Source organism: Capricornis sumatraensis, chromosome 22 (genome assembly GCF_032405125.1).
Source record: "Capricornis sumatraensis isolate serow.1 chromosome 22, serow.2, whole genome shotgun sequence".
Taxonomy (NCBI): Eukaryota; Metazoa; Chordata; class Mammalia; order Artiodactyla; family Bovidae; genus Capricornis; species Capricornis sumatraensis.
In genome coordinates, this window is record NC_091090.1 from 14,171,485 (window position 1) to 14,196,437 (window position 24,953).

At 44.4% G+C, this 24,953-nt stretch overlaps 1 protein-coding gene across 1 annotated transcript in view; it reads left to right on the forward strand.

The window, feature by feature from the left end:
- Positions 1 to 5,609: 5,609 nt before the first annotated feature.
- Positions 5,610 to 24,953, forward strand: part of ZNF76 (zinc finger protein 76) — a 28,530-nt gene continuing 9,186 nt past the window's right edge. The window contains exons 1-4 of the mRNA XM_068994111.1: positions 5,610 to 5,736; positions 20,920 to 21,087; positions 24,347 to 24,427; positions 24,543 to 24,620. Coding sequence (XP_068850212.1) covers positions 21,015 to 21,087; positions 24,347 to 24,427; positions 24,543 to 24,620 — 232 coding nt within the window. The 5' untranslated portion in view covers positions 5,610 to 5,736; positions 20,920 to 21,014. The remainder of the gene's footprint in view (positions 5,737 to 20,919; positions 21,088 to 24,346; positions 24,428 to 24,542; positions 24,621 to 24,953) is intronic.

Sequence of the window (24,953 nt, forward strand, 5' to 3'; positions counted from 1 at the left end):
CCCAAAAAAGATGTCCTTTTCATTATAGGGGACTGGAATGCAAAAGTAGGAAGTCAAGAAACACCTGGAGTAATAGGCAAATTTGGCCTTGGAGTACAGAAGGAAGCAGGGCAAAGGCTAATAGAGTTCTGCCAAGAGAACGCACTGGTCATAGCAAACCCTCTTCCAACAACAAAAGAGAAGATCCTACACATGGACACTGAAATCAGATTGATTATATTCTTTGCAGCCAAAGATGGAGAAGCTCTATACAGTCAGCAGAAACTGTATAGCTAATGTGGCTCAGATCATGAACTCTTTATTGTCAAATTCAGACTGAAATTGAAGAAAGTAGAGAAAACCACTAGACCATTCAGGTATGACCTAAATCAAATCCCTTATGACTATACAGTGGAAGTGAGAAATAGATTCAAGGGACTAGATCTGACAGACAGATTGCCTGATGAACTATGGACAGAGGTTCATGACATTATACAGGAGACAGGAATCAAGACCATCTTCAAGAAAAAGAAAAGCAAAAATGCAAAATGGCTGTCTGAGGAGGCCTTACAAATAGTTGTGAAAAGAAGGGAAGTGAAAAGCAGAGGAGGAAAGGAAAGATATACCCATTTGAATGCAGAGTTCCAAAGAATAGCAAGAAGAGATAAGAAAGCCTGCCTCAGTGATCAATGCAAAGAAATAGAGGAAAACAATAGAATGAGAAAGACTAGAGATCTCTTCAAGAAAATTAGAGATACCAAGGGAACTTTTCATGCAAAGATGGGCTCAATAAAGGACAGAAATGGTATGGACCTAACAGAAGCAGAAGATATTAAGAAGAGGTGGCAAGAATAAACAGAAGAACTGTACAAAAAAGATCTTCACGACCCAGATAATCATGATGCTGTGATCACTCATCTAGAGCCAGACATTCTGGAATATGAAGTCAAGTGGGCCTTAGGAAGCATCACTATGAACAAAGCTAGTGGAGGTGATGGAATTCCAGTGGAGCTGTTTCAAATCCTGAAAGATGACACTGTGCAAGTGCTGCACTCAATATGGCAGCAAATTTGGAAAACTCAGCAGTGGCCACAGGACTGGAAAAGGTCAGTTTTCATTCCAATCCCAAACAAAGGCAATGCCAAAAAATGAATGCTCAAACTACCACACAATTGCACTCATCTCACATGCTAGTAAAGTAATGCTCAAAATTCTCCAAGCCAGGCTTCAGCAATACGTGAACCGTGAACTTCTACTTGTTCAAGCTGGTTTTAGAAAAGGCAGAGGAACCAGAGATCAAATTACCAACATCTGCTGGATCATCGAAAAAGCACAAGAGTTCCAGAAAAACATCTATTTCTGCTTTATTGACTATGCCAAAGCCTTTGACTGTGTGGATCACAATAAACTGTGGAAAATTCTGAAAGAGATGGGAATACCAGACCACCTGACCTGCCTCTTGAGAAATGTGTATGCAGGTCAGGAAGCAACAGTTAAACTGGATGTGGAACAACAGACTGGTTCCAAATAGGAAAAGGGAGTACGTCAAGCCTGATGCGAAGAGCTGACTCTTTTGAAAAGACCCTGATGCTGGGAAAGATTGAGGGCAGGAGGAGAAGGTGACGACAGAGGATAAGATGGCTGGATGGCATCACCGACTCAACGGACATGAGTTTGAGTGAACTCCGGGAGTTGGTGATGGACAGAGAGGCCTGACGTGCTGTGGTTCATGAGGTCACAAAGAGTTGGACACTACTCAGCGACTGAACTGAACTGATTAAGTCTCAGGTAATGTCTGTTTCATAAGCCTGTAGTTCTGTAAGATGAAACTCAGTATCAAGAATTTGAAACAAATTAACTTGTGGAAGGAATGTAAAAAAAATATTGGTTGGCTTGGCCAGAGCATTGTTAGCATGCTGAAATGTAATAAAAATTTTTGATGTGCTGTTTCAATTTTCAGTAGTGAATAAATGTGTTTATAGAGGATCTTAATAAAACTTGAGACTTATTTGAACACCCTTAAAAAAAAGGAATTTTATCCAAAAAATTGTATTGGCAAAGAAATATGAAAATCAGTCTGATTAACTAGCTGCCCCTGAGTGAAAAGATGACATAATTATTTTGATAAGACTGAAATCGATACTCAAACAACTAACAAATCCTTTTGCAAGATCTGTGGTTTCCAATTCTTTTAATTAAATAAAATTTTTAATAAAATTAAAGGAGGAGTCTATTTGGTAATGTGACACTTATAAGGAATTGTCGTGATTGTTGGCATGTAATTCAGAAATAGTTCAAAGGCTTTAGGGATATCATTTTAACAGTCTCTTCATTTCCCAATGTGAACATTTCTCAACATTTATGTCTATAAAAATAAAAAACAGGTAGAGAATTGTTGGGCTTCCCTAGTAGCACAGCACTAAGGAATCTACTTGCCAATGCAGGGGACACAAGAGATATGAGTTCAATCCCTGGGTCAGGATAATTCCCTAGAGTAGAAAATGCCAACCTACTACAGTATTCTCACCTGGAAAATTCCATGGGCAGAGGAGCCTAGCGAGCTATAGTCCATTGGTTCTCAAAGAGTCATTGGACATGACTGAGCACACACAGAGAACTGTTATTGCACCTTATATCCTTCCACCATTAGGTAATATTAGTCCAGGAACTCCTAAACTAATTGAGGAAAAACACCATATTTTTCATTGAGATACGTTTTTAATAAAAATTGTACTTTTTTCAGTTTCACAAGTTATAAAAATATGTAATATATTTATATTGCTTAATAAATTGTGTACTAACAATCTGATTCACAAGAAACTTTACAACAAAGCCTATGGTCATAAGCAACAAACTTAAATATATACTCAATTTTGTTGCAAAGAAGGTAACAGTGATCAATAAAAGACTTTAAAGCATACAAATATACTAATTAGGATAAATTTCTAGGGGAAGTGAATTAGGAGTTCAATAAGAAGAGGAACCATATAAAATTTAAATAAATTGTAAATAAAGGGAACCATCTAAAATTTGTTAAAGAAGAACTTGTTCATACATCATTAAATGGATGCTGGTGGGCATCAAATATTTAGGGTACTTGCAGTCCACTAGATACATTTAAGTGGAGAAGGCAATGGCACCCCACTCCAGTACTCTTGCCTGGAAAATCCCATGGACGGAGAAGCCTGGTAGGCTGCAGTCCATAGGGTCTCGAAGAGTCAGACACGACTAAGCAACTTCACTTTCACTTTCCACTTTCATGCACTGGAGAAGGAAATGGCAACTCACTCCAGTGTTCTTGCCTGGAGAATCCCAGGGATGGGGGAGCCTGGTGGGCTGCCGTCTATGGGGTCACACAGAGTCGGACACGACTGAAGCGACTTAGCAGCAGCAAATACATTTAAGAATGATATAATGGTTTTAGTTTAAAACATCAAAATTTGCAGTAAGTCAGAAATTACATCCTCTACAAGTATTTATATGATGGAAAATTTAGGTGTCAACTTAGGAATGAACAAGGAGATACATAGTTCTTTACAATTCTTTTACAGAGTCCATTTTTAAAAACGTCTGAAGACCACCAGCCTATACTGTATATTGTGGAGATGGGGTTCAAAGGTAGAACAGAACCTGCTAGAAATGATCTTCGATCCTGCACTCCAAATTATATTCCTCCCCAGTTCTCCTGAGTACCTGAAATTACCCATCATCAGAATCCTAATACTTCAAATTCAGACACTGGTTTCCCACAGTTTTTGTTGTGTAAGAGGGGTGATTACCAAACAGATTAGGATCTGCAAGGAATATGAGAAAGGATAGATGTATTTTTTATTATAGAAAAAGGTGGCAGGGGTACAAATTACTCAGGACACCTGAGTATTAGTTTCTTCTCTATGCCTATCCAGAAGTTTATGCTACAGGACAAGCTACTATATTCTCTATCTAGGTAAAGTTAATAAAATAACTTGTTAAACTTCCACCAAAAAGGAACAGGGAGGGGGCACCTTAAAGGTCAGGCTGCTTATTTCTGTACCAGGAGGTATAGAAAGGATTGGGACTTCCCAGGGGGTGCTAGTGTAAAGAATCTGCATGCCAGTGCAGGAGATAAGAGACAGGTGTTCGATCCCTGGAAGGGAAGATCCCCTGGAGGAGGGCACAGCCACCAAATCCAGTACTCTTGCCTGGAGAATCCCATGATCAGAGGGGCTGGCTCCTCTGACCCCCATAGGGTCGCAGAGAGTCCGAAACGAGTGAAGCAACTTAACACACAGCACATAGAAAGGATTAATTATTAACCACAAGAATAGGCCATCAATTGTCACTCACGCCCCCCCTAAGCCGAGAACTTGACGAGAACTATAGCCCCAGTTCCACCTCTGGAACTGTGGTGCCCAAACTAGGAAGATGCGGAACAGAGAATGTCTAAAACTGAAAGGGAGGCTTTGTGGAAAGCAATCACCCATGCCTCCTATGGCATCTTTAGCTACCACAGACCCCAAACACAGTACTTTGTAAACGTTTCTAGTTTATTGGACTACTGCCTTCAAAAAAATTTTTATAAGTTAAATTTTTTTGGGTGGGGAGGGGAGAGAGGAGACAAAAGAAAGGAGTTAAAGTCTAAAAGGACAGAGAGGGTAAAGCTTCTCACCTCATTCGTCCAGTCACCCAATTCCTCTTCTAAGAGGCAACCTTTACCAGTTCCTCATCTAACTTCTCTCTTTTATTTATTTTTACCAAAGCTCACTCTCTTTTACTTTGTTTGAAAATCCTCCAATCATAGTCCCTCCTGGTGACAGGGGGAATCCATAAAAGACCCTGGCTTTGTTCACCCCGAAACGAACCTACGAGGATCAGTAGTAGCTGGTTTTGAGGCTGGGGTGGGACTGACGGGGGAATGAGAGTGAGAGTGAGAGAACCCGAGAGGACCGTCAGGGCGCACTCCCTAAATAGGCGAGTCCCTCACGGCTCCTCGACGTCGTCCTTTCCAGTAAGGTGCTAGTAATACCTGCAGTTGCTTCCTTCAGGGGGTGGGTCGAAGATCGCAGACAGTGCGTGCTGACTGCGCACAGCAAAGCGCCTCAGGACCCTAAAGGCGCAGGAGGCCGCCTGGCGGCTCTGAGCCCTGAGAAGAGGCAGGGCTTCCCTCACAATCTGCCCCTCCGGCCCTCCCCGGCACCAGGAGCGCACCTTCTCGCCCGCAGGCGGCCGACGTGACGGCGCAGAGCCCGCGGGGCCTCGGACTCCTCCCCGCGCCCGCCTGAGGCCTCAGGTGACCGAGTCCCCTCTTCAAAGGAACAGGTGGCGGCTCCTCATTGCTATAGAGACGACCCGGCTCGCGAGCCGCGCCCAGGCCCTGACCGGGGCGTCGTGACGTCATCACGCCCTCCCCGGGCGCCCAGCCTGGCGGGCGGCGCGTCACCCGGGTCGGGGGGCGGGGCGGGGCTGTGAGGGGCACCGTTCGAGACCCCGGCCGCCCGGGCTCCGGCGGCCCGGGAACCGGGATAAGCGAGACGGCGGCCGCCGCGACTCGGGGTGCGGGGTGGAGCCTGCCCTGTATTTTCTATACGGGTTCCCGGGCTCGGTGGAGGCCCGCCGAGAGGAGAGGAAAAGTGCGGCGGCCCTGGAACCTGGATATCGCGCGAGGCAAGCGGCTCGCGGGCGGGCGGGCTATGGCGCAGGCGGGTTGCGGGGCCGGCGCTGGTGGCGGGGCCCGGTGCATGGCGGTCTGTCGGCGGAGTCGCCCTCGGGGGCTGTCAGGTTGGTGGCTGCGGGAAGAGTGGGTCCACCGTGCCCAGGTGGGAGGCCGGGTGGGCGCAGGGTCCCGGGAAGGTCCCGAGCCTGGCGTGCCCACCCTCCTCTGGCCCTGTAGCTCGGTGGCCGGACTGCTGGTCGGCGGCCTGGCCCTCCCGCACCTCGGGCCCCGGCCCCCATCCCTGCCCCCCAATTCCGCCCTGCGACTCCTGCCCTGTAACTCCCACACCCCACCGTGTGACTGCGCCCGCCCCCATCTCTGACCCCCCACCCAGTGACCCTAAGACCTCACCAGCTAATCCTCACTTCTTACTCATTGACTCTGGTCAATCCAGGAACTTCCCCGGCACTGCCCCGGGGCCCACCAACACAGTGACTCCCCCAGCTCTGAACCAGTGACTGACGACCAGACATCCCCACATCCCCTCAAACCTTACTGACTCCACTAGTCTGGTAACCCATCCTGTTCTACCCTGTATTCCCCCACACACACAAACTTGGTGACTCCCCTCAAACCTTTTCTGGTAACTCCTAAACTCAGCCGTCTAAAATAGTTTCTCACCCAGTCATCTTCTAGGTAACCCTCAATATCTGATAATCCATTCTTTTCCCTGTAACTTCATGACCTCATTCCATGTTCCCCCTCCATCCCGAAGTCACCTCCGCTGACGTCCCTGTCTGCACTTCAGCCCCCCAGTGTCAACCAGCACATGACTTAACAAGTGCCGTAGCACAGAGCTGGTGCCCAGGAAACTATAGAGATGAATATGAAGCAGATGTAGTTGGAGTCATCAGAGAATCTGGATTGAGTATGTGGTCCCAGATTCAAGTCTTAGCTCTGCCGCTAGAAGTCCTTTCCTCTCTCTGGACCTGAGTTTCTCATCTCTATTATGGTAAGGTTGGGTTAAATGACCTCAGTTTCCTTCCAGCTGTGAAGTTCTAGAATTCTCAATCAAGATAATATTTGTTTGCAATCATTTTTGTATTCCTAGCTAGAAGTTTACTGTTGTTACCTTACCCCAGGATCCACTCACTTCTTAACCTTATTCCTTCACTCCTGTGACTCCCTACACAATAGGCTGTACCCATTTCCCTTGATCAAGCCTCATCAGTTAACATGTTTGCAAAGCAGGATAAGAGTATTTCAGCTTGGGGTATTGATGTGATTAGAGACCTCCTCTGGTTTGACTCTGGCCCTTAAGCTATGGTGCCTTAGGCATATCTTTTAGCTTCAGTTGTCACCTCTCCTCCTGGAGGATAGCAGTAGTGCTTGAGGTATTCAAGCACTTGGCACCAAGCCTAGCCTAAGGGAGCCCTTAAGTATATGCTGAGAAGCTTTATGGGTCTTAACTCCACCCTGGGTGCTAGGGAGTCAGCAGATAGTGAATGCAGGCTGCACACTTTGCATTATCTTTGTGCCCCTGAGCTCTTGGGGTCCCTGTCCTCGTAGATCTCCTATGGCCTCCTCACTTCTTTGGCTCTTGACTCTGGTATCTCCTTAATGAAGATTAGCACTTTGTGCTGAGCACCTACTGTGTACCACGCTTTGTATGTGTAAATTAAGTTTTCCCTTCACAAACCCAAGACGTGATTCTTCCTTTGTCTACCACTATCTCCCATACTTTGTTTGTTTTGGTTTAGTTTTAAACAAATGATGAAACTGGAACTCACACAGATGAGTAGCAGAGCTGGCTATCTGAACCTACGATCTTCAAAACTTTTTTGATCCGTAGCTCCTAAACCTACCTGGGTTTCCAGGTTACCCTCAGCCCCTTGTTCCTTATTTTCTAATAATTCCTAAGCCCAACATCAACACTTGCCATGACCTCCAAGGTTTCTATTAATATTAACCTTCGCCACATGGCTTGGTGTCTTCCTCAACCCATTATTCATAACTTCTGACCCCAAGTGTCCTGAGACCCCTGCACCTTAGTACCTCTCTTTATCCTTTGTCCAAATATCCTCTCACCCTGTGAGTCCTTGGAGCTCCCGCTTATCCTAAGGCGTCTCCCATCTCACTGGCACTTTACCCCAAATCCTCTCATCCTAAGTCTGCTTACCCCCAGGTATTCATATAAATAAGAGATTTCCAATCTGTTATGAGTGTCCAGCTGCCTCCCTTCTGCCATCCATAGCTACATCCTATTACCCAAAACCTTTATCTAGTAACCACTTCACCCGGCTTCAGTGAAGTGACCCCTTTCCATTCTAGTGGGAACCCATCCTTCATAATCTGTACACCCTCCCATTCAAAGGTCCCTCCTTTTCACAAAGGTCCCTCCTGTTCAGTATCTTGTGAGATCCTGCCTCTCAAGATTCTTGGATCACGTGGCATCTTTCTCACTTCCATCAGTGATCTCCTTTTCAAACCAGAGTCGTCCCTTTCTTTATCCCTATTCCTGTGCCCCATCCATTCTCACAGTGCCTTTTTCCTACCTTACTCTTTTTCTCTGATGCATCCTCACCTCACCAATCTTGGTAACATTGATTATGATGTAAACCTTTCTTCCATCTTAATTCTGCCCTTCTTCTACTCTCCTGTGCATCTAATTCCAGGGGGATATGAATGACCAGGCACTTTCTCCTTCCTACACAGCCTGGCCAACCAAACCTCATTGGTTTGTCCAAAGAGCTGCACTCTTCTGATAATAGATCACTAAGGTCACAGTCCTTTAGGTAGCCAGGAGAGGGTTTTTGGAAGTCCTTCTGAATCCATCTAGCCATGTCTCCTTGACACAGTCTCTTCTGTTTATGAAGCTCCTTGTTGTAAATGCTCTCAAAGAGTAAAACACTTTGATTGTCAGCCTTGAGGTAGCCCCATTGTTTTCCAAACCCTGGGAGGACTTTCCAGTTCTCTGCCACCAGGAGACCGGATGGTAAGTAGCAACATGTGACATGAAAGATCCACTTCCAAAAGTCTATTCTGTGGGTCACTGAATTCTCTGATCCCGTATAATACACGTATTGGCTGTATAGCAGTAAATTCAGCAGAGGGCAAAACTAGAGTTAAGGAAGAGGTAAATCTTAGGGTCTGCAAATTCTGTGAATTGATTTTTTTTAAAAGGAACTTTCGCCTTGGGTTTGTTTAATCTCTCAGGCTAGAATGTATTCTGCCTTGGATGTTAGTTATTCCTACTCCACTTTTCTCACCCAACACCCATCCTCCACCCCACAACTGTGATTTCCTTAAGAACAGAGGCTGGGTTTTCTTATCCTCTGTCATCTTAATCCTGTCCCTCATATGTAGCAGGTAGTCAGTAAACACTTACTGGATTGAACAAGCTCATTCAGAAATTCTGCCTCAGATACAAACAAGTGAAAACAGCTCATGTCTACATCTATTTTGTAGCTACAAAACCTTTCTTCCCAAATCCCTCCAAACATGATAAGTGGCAAGTCCCTTGATTTAAACAGTCTGGAATTTAGATACTTCCTTTTTTAGTCATTGCTTTGGTGAGAGAATGGGTGTAAGTGCTTTTTTTTTAAACTGTATTTCTGGTAAGACTAGAGAAATTGGTTGATATAGTTGCTAGAATACAGTGTTAACAAGACCAGAGTGTGTCATATGTAGATCAGTTCTCAAGAAAACAGCTTCATGAAGTATTTAGTGGGGGTTGCAGAGACAGAAAATAGAAGAAACCAAATTGACATAATGTTGGTAATTGTTGAATTTGGGTAATGGGTTCATGGAGTTCATTATACTATTCTTTCTACTATTCTGCATGTTTGAAATCCATAATAAAGAGTTTGAGAAAGAAGAAGAGGACAGCTAGGTGAACATGTGCAAGTTTAGCACTGTTCCTTGGAAGATATCTCAAAGCAGATGAGTTGCTGTTAAACTGAGTCAGTACTGCTATCTAGTCCCAACCTATTTTTGACCTCTTCTGTTTATGAGGTATCAAGAAGCCAAAGCCAGAAATTAGCACTATGCAGAATTGTACCATCCTGGCAACAAGCACCTGTTGCCCTGGTCCTGCCTTGCTTTCCAGCCCAGACCTGGTTTCTTGTAGTAAGGGACTGGGCTGGACCTAAGAAGGAGAAGCTGTGCGGGGAGTGAGGGAGAGGTCAGAGCTCAGCCAGGGTCTTCCCCTTCTGGCCTGAACCCTTTAGATTACTGGGAGATTCTAAAGGTAAGGATGTTCATTCATTCATTCATTCATTTACTCATTCATTCATTCCACTAATGTTTGCTGAATATCTGCTAGAAGCCATGTCCTTTTCTAGTACCAGGGATAGAGTAGTGAATAAAACAAAGCTCCAGGATTTAAGTAGCTCACCTGTTGGGATGAAGCAGAAGCACATGATAAACAAGTAAAATATATATGGAGAAAATTAAGCAGAGAAGGAAGATACGAGTGCCAGAAGTCAGGGTATTAAATTTTATTAGGGTGGTCAAGGAAGGTCTCACTGAAAGGTAACATCTAAGCAAAGACCCAAAGGAAGTTGAGGGGTGAGCCAGGCATTTATCTGAGGGAAGTATATTCCCTCTGCTGTCAGAGAGCAAGTGCAGAGGCCCTGAGGCAAGAATATGCCTCATATGTTCAGGAAATGTGAGGACACCAGTCATTATGGCTGTAGGAGGGTGAGAGAGGAGAAACACAGAAAGAGATGTGGGTGGGAGGAGATTTGTGGGAAATCGTATTAGGCCCTGGATTTTTTGTGAATTGTGAATGAGATGGGAGCCTTTGGAGGGTTCGAGGCACATAAGTGACATGATCTGACATAAAAGATCATTCTGGCTGCTATGTTGAGAATAAGCTGTAGTGGGCAAGAGTGGAAGGAAGGAAACTGATTATGGAACTACTGCTATAGTCCAGGCAAGAAAAGTGGGTAGCTCGGACACAAAGTAAAAAGCCGAAGCGTGAGAAGTGCTTGAATTCTGGATATGTTTTGAAAGAGGAGCTAGTAGGATTTGCTGAAGGATTGGAAGTGGCATACGAAAGAAATAGAGAAGTTGAGGATTGCGCTGTCGCTTTTGGCCCGAGCGGTTTAACAGTGGAGTTCCCATTTACTGAAAAGCGGGAGCCTGGAAGAAGGGCACACAGCAAGGAAGGGAGCTACGGGGTTCACTTTTGAATATGTCAAGTTTGAGGTGTTTGGGGACATGGAAATATTGAGTAAGCAGCTAGATACACAAGTCTCCTTGACTTGGTGAATGTCTGCCCTTCTGGGAACTGAAAAAACACTGTTACCAGGCCAGAGACAAAGGCGCAGAGTGGAAGGACACTGAGGGCTCCGGTGTGAGGCTCAGCTCTGCCCCCGGGTAGCCATGTGATCCTCTGGGGACTCCTCTGGCAGCTCTGGCCTCTGTCTCTTCATTTGCAGAATGACTGCTTTAGACTAGAAATGAGCTGTCTTCTCAGCCCCTCCCGCTGTGAGAGCTGATGAAGCAATGCTTAGAGCTAGTGAGATAATGTATCTGTATATCTGAGAGCATGTTGGAAACTGCTGAGCTCTACACAGGGTAATGTTATTGGTGCTGAGTCCTCCGTTCCTTCACTAAAGCAATACCCAGTGAATGCCTGCCATGTTCTGGGCTCTGGACACAGAGGATCCAATGACAGGGAGATACATCCGCGCCCTCACGGAACACTGCAGACGAGCCGCCTGGTGTAGTAACTTCATTGCTGAGTGCGGAAGAAGTGGCTGGGGTCTGACGGTCGGTCTAGTGTGGTGTTGGCCAGGGAAATCTTGTTCTTGAACTGGGTCTGGGAGAAAACTGTGGCCATCATAGATGAGGCAAGGTGGTAATTCAAGTGAGGAAAAAGTGGGCATCCATCTGGGGCTGGAGAAAGCTGGGACAGTGGGGTTCAGTTCCTTCCCTCTTCCATTCCTTCACTCAGCATTTACTCTTCTGCCAGGAACTTTTTCTAGGGAGCTTATGTCTCTGCGGTAGATGAAGGGTTTCAAAGCCAATCTCAGAAGTTTCAATCAGATCTAATTCACAATAAGTGGAGCTGATTTAGGATTCAAATTTGAGCTAAAGAGCTCAGTTAGCTATGTGACCTAGTAGTGTTATTCATTTAGCATCTGTGGGCACATTCTTTGTAAGGTGCTAATTAAGCCGAAATGCTTGCTCTCTAAGAACTTGAATTATTAGCAGTTTAACAGTAAGTAGGAGTGTGTTGTTTTCATCCCAAAAGAGTTAAGTTTAAGGGAAAAATAACATAACTGGCAGAGTAATCCCTTCACTGCATCTGGAAGCACAAACATCTTATCCTGTGTCATTTAGATGCTTATGTTTCTATTTAAGGAGAGTCTCTGACCAACTAAACAAGAATATAAGATAAAAGGACTTTGGCAGTCCAGTGGTTAGGACAGGTTAGGACTCTGTGCTTCCGTTGCAGGGGGCACAGGTTCAATTCCTGGTCAGGGAACTAAGATCCTGCATTCTGTATGCCTTGTGGCACAGCGAATAGTAGTATTTTTTAAAAATACAAGATACAGCCCATCTCCAGAGAAGGCAATGGCAACCCACTCCAGTACTCTTGCCTGGCAAATCCCATGGACAGAGGAGCCTGGTGGGGTGCAGTCCATGGGGTCGCTAGGAGTCGGACATGACTGAGCGACTTTACTTTCACTTTTCACTTTCATGCATTGGAGACGGAAATGGCAACCCACTCCTGCATTCTTGCCTGGAGAATCCCAGGGACAGGGGAGCCTGGTGGGCTGCCGTATCTGGGGTCGCACAGAGTCGGACACGACTGAAGCAACTTAGCAGCAGCAGCGGCAGCATAGCCCATCTTAATGAACAAGATCCCTGGAGAAGGGAATGGCAACCCACTCCAGTATTCTTGCCTGGAGAATCCCATGGACAGAGGAGCATGGCGGGTTATAGTCCATAGGGTGCCAAAGAATCAGACACGACTAAGCGACTAACACTTTCAACTTTGAATGAACAGGTCACTCACAAAATGAGAGTGGGTATGTAACCAGCATCTTGTGCAAGTAGCTCTTGTTTTCTGTCCTGTCTTTTTCTGGGATGAATGTTAGACCTCAGCGCCTGAACGTTTTCTGGTGGGGTTAAGCATTGACGGATTGTTCTCTGGACAACCTGCAGCCCCTATAGTGCCATCAGCAATGCACACTTGTGCCTGCCTCTCCTGCCCTTGCCAACATTGATGGTTGGATATTTCTTTTTTTTTTTTTTTAATTAATAGACTATTTCTTAGAGCAGTTTTAGGTTTATAGAAAAACTAAACAGAAAGTACAGAGAGTCCCTGTGTACTCCCTTTTTACGCACCCCCTACCCTAACCCTCCCAGTTTCCCCCAGTTAGCATCTTACATTGGTGGGGTATATCTGCTACAATTGATGAACCGATGTGGAGGCATTATTATTAACTTAAGTCTGTATGGCTCACTCTTTGTGTTGTACACTCTGGATTTTGACAGGTGTACAATGTCAAGTATCCACCATTACAGACTTATGCAGAATAGTTTCACTGCTCTAAAAATGTCTTATGCTCTGCCTATTCATCCCTCCCCTCCTTCCCCTGCACCCTTGACAACCACTGATCATTTCACTGTCTCTTTAAGTTTTTTCTTTTCCAGAATATCATATCATTAGAATGATACTGTATGTAACCTTTTCAGACTGGCTTCTTTGGCTTAGCAAAGTGTATTTTAAGGTTCCTCTATGTCTTTTCATGACTTAATAACTTTTCTTTTTATTGCTTAATATTGTTCCATAGTATGAATGTACCACAGTTTGTTTATTGAAGGATGTCTTGATTGCTTCCAGTTTGAGGCAATTATGAATAAAGCTGCTATAAACAGCCATGTGCAGGTTTTTCTGTAGACACAAGTTTTCAACTCATTTGGGTAAATACCTAGGAATAGGATTTCTGGATCTTATTGTAAGAATATGTTTAGCTTTGTAAGAAACTGCCAAACTGTCTTCCACAGTACCATTTTCCTATGCCATTTTGCATTCCCACCAGCATTTGGAGTTTTCAGTGTTTTGGATTTTCAGCTCCTGTAATAGGTGTGTAGTGATATGTCATTGTTTATTGGCTGTGAATACTTTTGCTTTGATTTTTGGTAATTCAAAAGTATATCATCATGATGATTGTTTCTTCTTCTTTAATTACAAATGAGAATGAACCATTTTTGTGTGTTGTTTACTTAATATTAGTGTTTTTTGGCTTCTGTGGATTCATATTGTAGCCTTATTTGTCCAGGGGAAATTTGGTATTATTCTTGGAGGTTTGTAAGTGTCTGCTGTGGCTTTTTCTCCACCTAGTTTTCTTTTATTGTGGTAAAATACACAGAATGTAAAATTTGCCATCTTATCCATTTTTAAGTGTACAGTTCAGTTACATGTGTTTTTTTATTTTATTGGAGTATAGTTGATTACAATGTTGTGTTAGTTTCTGCCAAACAACAAAGTGAATCAGTTATACATGTGCATATATCTGCACTTTTTTGATTCTTTTCCCACATAGATCATTACAGATTATTAGTTTCCTGTGCTGTGCAGTAGCTCCTTATTAGTTATTTATAAGTTACATGTGTTTTTAATATCATGCCTTATATTTTATTTCTTTAATATTTCCCCCTAATGCTGAGGGTTTTTTAAAGCCAACTCTTCTGACTTAGATTTCTTATGCTTCAAAGGGCCAAAACTACCTCCTCTTCCTGTTTGAGATCTGGATATTATTCCATTTTGATTAACTGATAATATAAATTTAACCTTTTTGTCCCAGAGTGGTTTTAAATAACATGTTTCTAAATAACTGTGATGATCCAGTCCCTTCTGAAACTGTCAAATAGCCCTTCTCAAGCACGCAGTGACCCCAAGCTGAATTCCAGTAACAATTCAAATGTAACCTCCTCATATCTGTATTAATTTGTTTGTTGATATAAAGTGATATCTTTAGGATAACCCTTCCAAATTGCCTTTTTTTCTGGACTTTTTTTTTCACAGACTAAAGGTGAGTTTGAAACTAAGCCATGATTGCTCTGTTGAGTGTTTACAAACTAAGGTGTTAAATTCACTTAAACATTAGTCTGAAAATTAGATTTTTAAGTTATCTGTTTTAGTTTAAATGAATGCCATTCTGCAGTAAAGGAGACTGTATTTTCATTGGCTTTTTTGGAATTAAAAATAATCTATTTTGCCCACCCTTTTCTGTGACTAATTCAAACTTGTAAAATGGCAGTAGCCAAATAGGAACCATACTAAAAAGCACTTTGGGCTTTTAACATCAGTGTGCCTTTTCGAAAGAGATGTTTAGCTGATGTTTTAAATGTGTTTCTGTTATTAATTTCCTGTTTTCTCTTTAGTTTTTGGAAACCCACAGAACCAAGCCTGTTTCACTACGGGTTTTGTGTGTGCATTGAAGTCTTTTTCTATAATAACAAATACTGAATCATTTTACTACAGCCCTTCCAAATCTGCTTCTTATTTGTTTGCCGCTTGACTCCCTCAGTCTTTGTCCCTCCCAACCTAATGTCGCTTTGTCCTTTCTGAGAAGTTTTCTGTATTTCCACATTAGTAATTATCTGAGTGAAAATGGTCATTTTTTCCCCAAAGTTGAACATTGCTCTGTTTCCAAGCAAATGTTTTCTTTTTTTGGTTCCTCTGTACCCTCTGGGCTGACAGAGTCCAGAAACCCTTATTTCAAATGTTCCCAGAATTTGGGTTAGCAGAAAATGATAGGCTAGCAAACAGGTGCCTACAGTCCAGGCGAAGCCCTGCTTAGGTGTGGATCAGATTAGATCTGAACCATGACATAGTGGAGAAGCACGTGGCTACTCTGATTTCCCATCTGTCACACCTCTTATTTTTCTGCTTTGAGGAGACAGTTTAAGCCCATCTTTTTTCACAGAGAAAGATTCAGTGTATCTAAAAAGTTTTTCTAAATGTTATCTCGCTGGTAACTCTATGTTTACAAGAGGAAACACATTTATATATTATGAAGTCATAGAGCTGTTTCCTGCACCAGAACCAACAATAGGTTAAGTTCATTTAAAAATGTAACAAACAGGAACTGAACTTGCTGCTATAATTCTGGGTGTGTCAGTCTCCCTTTTCATCCCTACCTTTTGTGTGGCTCTTATTCCTCACCACACCTCCCCCTAGACTAGCTCTCCATTCAGCTCGGGTCATTAGGGAGCTGGTAAAAATTACACCCTCCCAAAAAGAAAACATGGCAGCTACTGCTCCCCCACCCCCAGCTCCCCCCTGCCCTTTGTCAGAGGGCCACAGGAGTTACAAATCTGAAATGTCCAGTACAGGCAGGAACTGCTCAGACCCAGCCATCCTCAGGCAGTGGCAAGCCTTCTTTGGCTTTGCCAATGTCCCTGCAGTAGTACCCGGGTAGTACTGGCACAGGAGGCTTCGGAGTTGACCATTATTTAACAAAAGAAAGGGAGAAAAATGGCAATCAGACACTTGTATGTGCCTGGCAGCCAAGAAGCAACTTCTCACCATCCACAGTCAGGCACTGTTGGAAGGCAGATTCAGCCATCCGGAAGGGCTAGAGAGCAAGAGGGGACTGTTTTATTAAAGGTTTATGTTATGAGGCTTAAGGAGGAAAACTGAATATTTAGCCTGGACATGAGAACATGTAAAAGAGTGGGGATTTGTTTTCTTTGAGTCTAAAAAGCGTTATTTTAGGAAATGTGGCTGCTAGCTGTTCCCTCCTTCTATGTGGTCAGGTTGAGAAGAACCAGGATTAAGTTGCAGTGGGTGAGGTGAAAGTTAAACAACCAGTATTCAAGTGTTCTAAGAGCTGATGTTGTGTTGCAGTGGATTAGCAAAAGGAGGAAATAAACCAGATATTAAGAGGTATGGACTCCGGGGCCAGCCAGCCTGGCTAACATCCTGGCTTCAGCACTAACTTGTTCTAGGACCTTGAGCAAATTACTCCACCTCTAAGCTTCAGTCACCTCAGCTGTAAAATGGGGATAGTGTACTCACTTCCTCATAGGATTGTTTTTAAGATTAAAAGGGATAGTATAGAGTACTTTAAACAGCAGCTGACATGTATTAAGGGCTGTATATTTAATAAATGTAATTACATGAACGGTGGCAAGGATTTTAGGGTCATTTGGGCCAACAGTTCATTTTACAGATTAAGAGGCAATAACAGGAGGTGAAATTGAGGTGACAAGCCTTTCTGCAGATCCCAGGCTGTTGTCAGTACTCCTAGCTGTTACAGAAATACTCACTGCTTCAGAAGCATATCCTTTTAGGTTCCCCTTTCATCCCCTTCCCTAGAGCCAGCATTTCTCGAGTAATTCCTGTGTGCCTTCACTGTGCTAAATGCTGACCTCACTTCATCCTGACAGTAACATGTGACGAAGATGCCACTGTTATCCTCATTTTGTTTTTAAGATGTATCATCTAAATTTCAGAGAGGTCCAGTTACTTTCCAAGGACACAAAGCTTGAAAGAGGCAAAGTCTAAGTTAGAACCAAGACTGACAGCAGAGCCTGTGTTGTTAACCGTGGCACGGATTTTCCTCAGAAAAATCTCAGTAGAATACAGATGAGCTAAGTTAAACCAACCATTGCCTCAGCAGCCACAGGGCCCAGCCATAAAGATCTGAGGCCGTTTTGTAATCCCTTTTCAACTTGTAGTCTGCTTTGTTTTCAGACATAGGTCTCTCAGGTGTAGTATTTCTGATACGATGCTGTTAATATGAAAACAGTTCACCAAAAGAACTTCTCTCCCTGGTTAAGAGAATGAAAGTCGAAGGTCCTCGGGCAGTCCAGTAGAGGCCAGGCCCAGGGCTTTCACGAGGTAGGGACCATGTTGGGGGTCATCAGGACTCTGGGCAACACTGGGGTCAGTGCCAGGATCCGAGTAGACCAGAAAAGATGAGTCATATATCGGCATTCCCACCTAGACCAATGGTTCCTTACCTCCTTCAATCCCTGTAAGACTCCGATGACAGCCATGACTCTCCCCTCTTCAGAAAAATGTGCAAGCTCACACACCAAAATGTGTTAGCAGGTGGCTTCAGGGTTCGTGAACTCCAGCTAAAAACCTCCGTGTTAGGCAGCACAGTAGACTGCTTAGGAGGACTGCTCTGGTGCCAGGTGGCCTGGATTCAAATCCTTTTCTTTCACTCACTAGCTGTGCAACCTTGAGTAGAGCTTCAACTCCCTCAACTGTAAAATGAGGATAACAATAGTATTTAATTAAAGGGTCATTATGAGGATTAAACAGGTTACCAAATTTAAATGCCTAGTACATGGTTAGCTCCCTGGCCATAATCACTCTCAGTAGCAGTAGCATTGCTGTCCCCAGAGCTTAGCCCATTCAGTAAATGTTTATGGACAGAAGGAATGAATCATTCTAGTGGAGATGCCAAGTCTAACATAGAACGTTATGTCAGGGTACTTACCCACTCAGCCCTTTGAACTGCCAAAGCTCTAGCTGGTTGCTCATGGCTTCAAGCACCAGCACCCAAAGTGTGACATACAAATATCCTCTCTGGGTGCCCTAATGTGATAACAGGCTGGGCAGCACTGATTGAGAAGATGAGCCGGCAGCTAGTAAGAATCCAGTAGGCCGTGCAGACTTCGAGTCCAGGAGAATCCTATGGATGGGTGGCAAAGAGAACCTTGCCCTGGAGCAGGGCTCCAGTACACTCCGTCCCACAGCAGACGCACAGTGAGCGCTGCCAGTCAGACGCGTCAGTGCTTCCCTGCTACAAGGACCGGCAAGTCACAGCTCGAGGATTTGTGGAGAGCCTGCAGTGAACCAGGAACCGGGTTTGGAGCCCGAAGTCTTGTGTAGGCAATGCGTGTTAAAGAGGAAAAGATAGGCATGTGACCCTGGGACTGTGAGTGCCAGGAAAATGTGGTGGCCAGGGCTGCTGGGACTTCTGAGGGGACCAGCCTTGCCTGCAGGGTGAATGAATTCTTAGGGTGATAGGAAGCCACTGAAGAGTTTTAATCATGGAAGTAGTAGGTTTATATTTGTACTTTAAAAACAAAAAAGGCATTCTGACACAAAATTTGAGTGAGAAACAGGCAAGAATTTATTGGCACATATTAGGAGGGTCTTACATTAGTCAACAGGTGTAGTGATACTCAGCTGGAATTAGGTACCTTGACTTTCTTGTCTGTCTTTTAATTATTTAAATTGAGGTATAATTGACATGCAACATTATATTTGTTTCAGGTGTACAACATGAGGCAGTATCTGTATATTGTGAAATGATCACCACGGTCAATTTAGTTAACAGCCAGTACCATATGCAATTAACAGGATTTTTTTCTTGTGATAAAACTTTTAGATTTTATTCTGTTAGCAACTTTCAAATATGCAATACAGTCTTATTAACTGTAGTCATCATGCTGTACCTTACATCCCCCGGGACTTATTTTATAACTGGAAGTTTGTACCTTTTCACTCTCTTTACTCATTTTACCTACCCCCAACCCCTGCCTTTGGCAGTCACCAATCGGTTCTCTGTATCTATGAATCTGTTTTTTTTTTAAGGATTCCACATATAAATGAGATCATACGGTGCTTATTTTTTCTCCGCCTGACTTATTTCACTTAACATAATGTCTTCAAGGTGCCAGTCGTGTCCAACTCTTAGCGACCCCATGGACTGCAGCCTACCAGGCTCCCCTGTCCATGGGATTTTCCAGGCAAGAGCACTGGAGTGGGGTGCCATCGCCTTCTCCGGTGTGTGTATATAGCTCTTTGTTTATCCATTCACCCGTCAGTGGACACTTGGATTGTTTCCATGTCTTGGCTATTGTAGATAATGCTGCAATGAATATGGAAGTGCATATATCTTTTCAAGTTAAGGTTTTTGTTTTCTTTGGATAAATGCACAGAAGTGGGATTGCTTGATCAAATGGTAATTCTACTTTAAGTTTTTTGAGAAGTCTTTATACTGTTTTCTATAGTAGCTACACCAATTCACATTCCCACCAATAGCACACAGGGTTCCCTTTTCTCCACATCCTTGCCAAAACTTATTTTTTCTTGTCTTTTTGGTAATAAAATATTCTGATAGATATGAGGTGATATCATTATGGTTTTGATTTGCATTCTACTGGTGATTAGGGGCATTGAGCATCTTTTCATGTACCTACTGGCCATAGAAAGCTGTCTATTCATATCATCTGCATGTTTTTTCAGTTGGAGTGTTTGGCTTTTTGCTACTGAGTCATTTGAGTTCTTTGTGTATTTTGCATATTAGCCCCTTATCAGATACAGGATTTGCAAATATTTTTCCCATTAATAGGTTGCTTTTTCATTTTATTGATGGTTTCCTTTTAGTTTAACTTTTTGTTTTTTTAGTCCCAATTGTTTATTTTTGTTTCCTCCGCTTTTGGTGACAAATTCCACAAAGAAATCATTCCCAAGACCGGTGTCAAAGAGCTTACCACCTATGTTTTCTTCTAGGAGCTTTATGGTTTCAGGTTTTAAATTCAAGTCTTTAATCCATTTGAATTAATTTTGTGTATGGTATAAGATGGTGGTATTCCTAGACTTCTGAGGATAAAGGAGGAATCAAGAATGACCCCACTGGGAATCCCCTAGTGGTCCAGTGGTTAGGACTTTGTGCTTTCACTGCAAAGGGGCTGGGATCAATCCCCGGTCAAGCAACTGAGATCCTGCAAGCTTCATGGCCCCCCAAAAGAGAATGACCCCACTGATTCTGGGTGAACAGATGGATCTGCGCACAGGAGAGAATGCTCACAGAGAACCAGCAACAGCGGAGCTGGCCTTCTGCCTTCAGTGGGCCTCCCTTCTAGGGGAGTGAATTTAAAAATAGGTTTTATAAACAGTTGACTTGTTTATTTACTGACTTGTTTGGCTGCACTGGGTCTTGGCTGCGGTGTGCAGGATCTTCCGTTGTGGCCTGTGGTTTCTAGTTCCCTGACCAGGGTTCAAACCCCGGCCCTGTGCTTTGGGAGCACAGAGTCTTAGCCTCTGGCCTAGCAGGGAAGTCCCTAAAAGTGGATTTTGATGAATGAAATTTTACTTTACAACCAATTTGGCTGGCATGTTTCTCTTGAATGCTCAGTCTTTAGAATTCTTAAATGTGTATATTTCAAACTCTCTTAATAAAAGCCAACATAGTTCTCTACTTTGAAGAATTCATCTCTTTTTCTTCTTCTTCTTGGCTGGCCTCATTCACTCTCCCTGTGTGTCCTTGCAGCAGGAGGAAGCCATGCAGCTCATAATATGACACTGTCCGTTTTCTCAGATTTGTGACGCAAAAGGAAATCTCTAACCTCAGCTGTGGCTCCGGTGCTGGGAAGAAGCCAACTTCATGTCTGAGTGCACAGGCAGGAGTTTGCCATGGAGAGCTTGGGGCTGCAGCCGGTGACCCTCAGTGATGGGACAACGGCCTACGTCCAGCAAGCTGTCAAAGGTATTTCCACGGACCACAGAATCCCGCCCTGTCCCAGTCCAAGAGTCTCACGACCACCCTGCCCTCTTGCCTGCTTGCCACAACTTGCTCTGCATGAGAATATCTCAAGGTGATTGATGGAAAAGTAACTCTAAAATATAATGCCACCTAGGGAGGCTAGAAAATCAGATTAGCCTAGCTACAGGAGCCAAGATTCCCTTATGTGTGGTAAGAGGTTCATAAATATTTCTGGCATGGATGAACACAGTGCTGCTTGTGACTTCCTGCTTTTCAAATATTCCCTATCCAGTTTTCTCAGTTCTTTCTAGAAGCAGTTCATTTTAATTTAAGCAAGTTTAAGCAATCAGACTATCTTCCAAGCCTGTACAACATACTCTTTAGGTTCAGGGTAGGGGGCCCCACTAGGATGACCAGAAAAAATGTACAGGGCATATAGTTAAATTTTAATTACAGATAAACAATGAATAATTTTGTAGTGTTAGTATGTTCCAAATACTGCATGAGAAAGCTATGTATAAACATAAGATTAAATACTAAAAGCAATAACATAGTAACACCAAGTACTAAAAAAAAAACCACTTCACTGTTTATCTGCAGTTCAGATGTACCTGAAATTCAAATTCTCAAGGAACTTAAATTCAAGGGGGCATGGAGTCAGAACAGAGCATTGTTGAAGAGCAGGGCCTTCTGGCCAGGACACTCCCTGTCCTGACAAGCTCCTTCTTTTCGCCAGCATTTTCAGGCAGGCCAGATGGCATGCACGTCTTTCTTGGACAGCACCGGCCAAACAGCACCTTGTTGCTTCTCTTTATTTCGCCTTTCCTGCACTCTGTGAGCACCACCATCCTCATTTTTCCACTGTCATTGCAACATTGCCCTCCTTCATTTCAACACATTATCAAAATGTATTTCAGGTCCCAAGCTTATAAATTGTTGATTTCATTTTAAATCGGCTGCTTCCTGATGACAACAAAGAGGCTCCTTAATAGCATCAATAGGCTCTTTCCATATGATGACGTGTGGAGCTGGCTGGCTTTGTTTTCTTGAGAATGGACTTCTCTAGAACACTTGTGAAGCCTGCAGCCTTCCCATCAGAGGTCTTTGCCCTCTCACAGCAGTCTCAGCGGGATGGAAGAATTCAGGACCTGTCGATAGGGCTGCGTTTACTCTATGGACCTGGGTATTCCCCTTGCCTCAGTCTTCTGTTACGAATTAATGGTTGAATGAATGAAAAAAAAAAAAAAACTGGCTATGCTTGGCCTTGGAAAGCTACTCTCTTTTCTTATGTCTTTCCTTCTTATGTCTGGATGATTTCTTTACCTCTCCGACCTCCCCATTTATATCTTTCTCTTGTCACTCTTCCTGGCTCTGTTCTCTTCTTCCTCCATGGTGCTATAGTGTGTCCTTACATGCGTGCACACACACACTCACACCCAACAGATTTCATACTGCTTAGAGTACGAGCTGTCCTTGAGGAACCAGCACTTCACTGTTCTGAAAGGCAGCTCTCTTGCATGTAAGCTCCTTTGATGCTCTCAACCAGTGTACTTTCATCTCTGTCGGTAGGCAGCTCTCTCTGGACCCAGCTTAATCAGCCAGAAGCCCTAAAATGTTATGAGACTTACCTATAAACAGGGTAAGCATGAAATGTGTTATTCAAAGCTGACACTTTTGAGAGTAGAAGAACATGCTCTGAATAAAGGCACTGGGACCATTCCAGGCAAAACAGAACCTACAGTCATCTCTGCAGTGGGGTATGAGGGCCCTGACAGTCAGCTTTTCTCCCCACCACCAGCACCCCATGCCTCTCCCCATTGTCATCTCTGCTTGTTAGGAGAAGTTCTAGGTTGAGAATTTTCCCTTAATGACTCTTCTCAGCATGTTGTTTCCTGTCTTGCAGCAGCACCCACTTTCCTAGCAGAAGCTCTGCGGATACTTTCAGATCCCCAAGTACTAGTGTCCTTGACAGGGCAGCCTGCTGCTTGCTGGGCAGGAGGGAAGAGGGGGTTGGTCTCCCCTCATCTCAGCTGCATTTCTCTCCTACTTCCTACCTTTGTCCCCGCCTTACCTACTCTGGCTGGGTTGTAGAACTGTTAGTTACAGACCCAAGAAAACTGAGTTTGGGGACAAGTTTGAAAATTCTTCTGAGGGGTAGACATCAGCAGAGGTGAGCCAGAAGTAACTGTCTGGTCTTGAAACTTGTAAGTAAATGAACAAAGAAACCACTTGACATTGAGTCTTCAGTCTCCCTTCCCTTTCTCCCTTCCTTTACCCCTTCTCCCTTTCAAACTCCCTGGACATAAGGAGAGGCCTATATAATTCTAACTCTAAATCTAAGAGCCTTTTGCTCTTAGGAGAGGAAACGGAGGCACAGAGAAGTTAAATAAGTTGTCTAAGATCACACAGCTGTTAAGAGGTAGAGCTGAAATTCAGACCCAGGAGGTCTGGACTGGCTGTAGAGCCCTTTGCCTTTTTGTGTGGGTGGGGTGTGCTGTGCTGGGCGTCTGTTGCCCCACAGGCTCTTCTCTGGCTGCAGCGAGTGGGGACTACTCTCTGGTTGCAGTGGCTTCACCTGTCGCAGGGCTCTAGGGCACTCAGGCTTCAGCAGCTGCTGCATGTGCGCTCATTTGTGGCTCCTGGCTCTACAGCACAGGCTCAGTAGTTGGGACACACGGGCTTAGTTGCTCCATGGCACGTGGGATCTTCCTGGACCAGGGATCAAACCTGTTTCTCCTGCATTGGCACTATTGAGCCACCAAGGAAGCCCCAGAGCCCATTGCTTTTAACCTGTAAGTTATACTGCTTTATCAGAGGGTCTTGGTCTTGGCATACTGCCACAGTAGGAGACAAGGGAACATATTTTGATTTAGTTAATTTGAGTCAGGTCTGAATTTGGATCCATTTGGGGCCTTACCAGATTTCAGGGAATCCTTTGTTTGCTGTTTCGCTCAATCTCAGCAGCTTACTGCCAGGTTGGAAGGCCCTGCTTTGGCATGGGTAGAATAATAAATGAAGTTGCTCCTCCTGTGAGTGACAGAAGGGGACTCTTGTGGGAGCTTAGGGTTCTTCATGGCAGGATGTCTACCTCGGTACCTCTGAGGCCCAGACCTGGGAGGCAGGGAGTGAGGTAACATGGAGAATGTCTAAGCTGTGCTTAGACATGCAGACTATGCCTCCAAAAGGCCTCTGCTAAAGCAGGCAAGTGTTCCTCAGCCCTCTTCTGGGCCTGGCCCCCTTCTCTCCATTTCTGCCCCCACAGGAGACAAGCTTCTCGAGGGGCAAGTGATCCAGCTCGAGGATGGGACCACTGCGTACATTCACCAAGTGACAGTGCAGAAAGGTGAGGGCATCCCAGGACACCCCTGACACATGGGGAGGCCAGGCAGCCTCCGCTGAAGGAGCCCTGCTCCCTGACCCCACGCTCCAGAGAAAGGCAGGCATTGCTCTCATTACAGAACCTCTTTCCTTTGAGGATGGACAACCCGTGCAGCTGGAAGATGGCAGCATGGCCTACATACACCGCACACCCAAAGGTGGGGTCACAGTCCTCATGACTGGTGAGAAGGAAGGGAGGCAGAACTGGCTGTGGTTGGGGGATAGCACTGTGCACCCTGGGAGCTGGGGCAGAGACATGGAGCTGTGGGCCCCACACTCACCTGGATTAGCAGGCACCCCTGCCTTTCCTGGCGTGGACCGCAGGAGCAGCTGCTTCTGCCCCTAGGAGCCTGAGCATGGGAGTCCATGGGCTGGGCCTGGCGGCTCTGGCTCCAGCACAGCCACAAAGTGTTAAGGCTGTAAATATGATGCAGTAATATCCAAAACCAGGACGACACACTTAAGTCACATTTTTTAAGAATGAAGCTTTT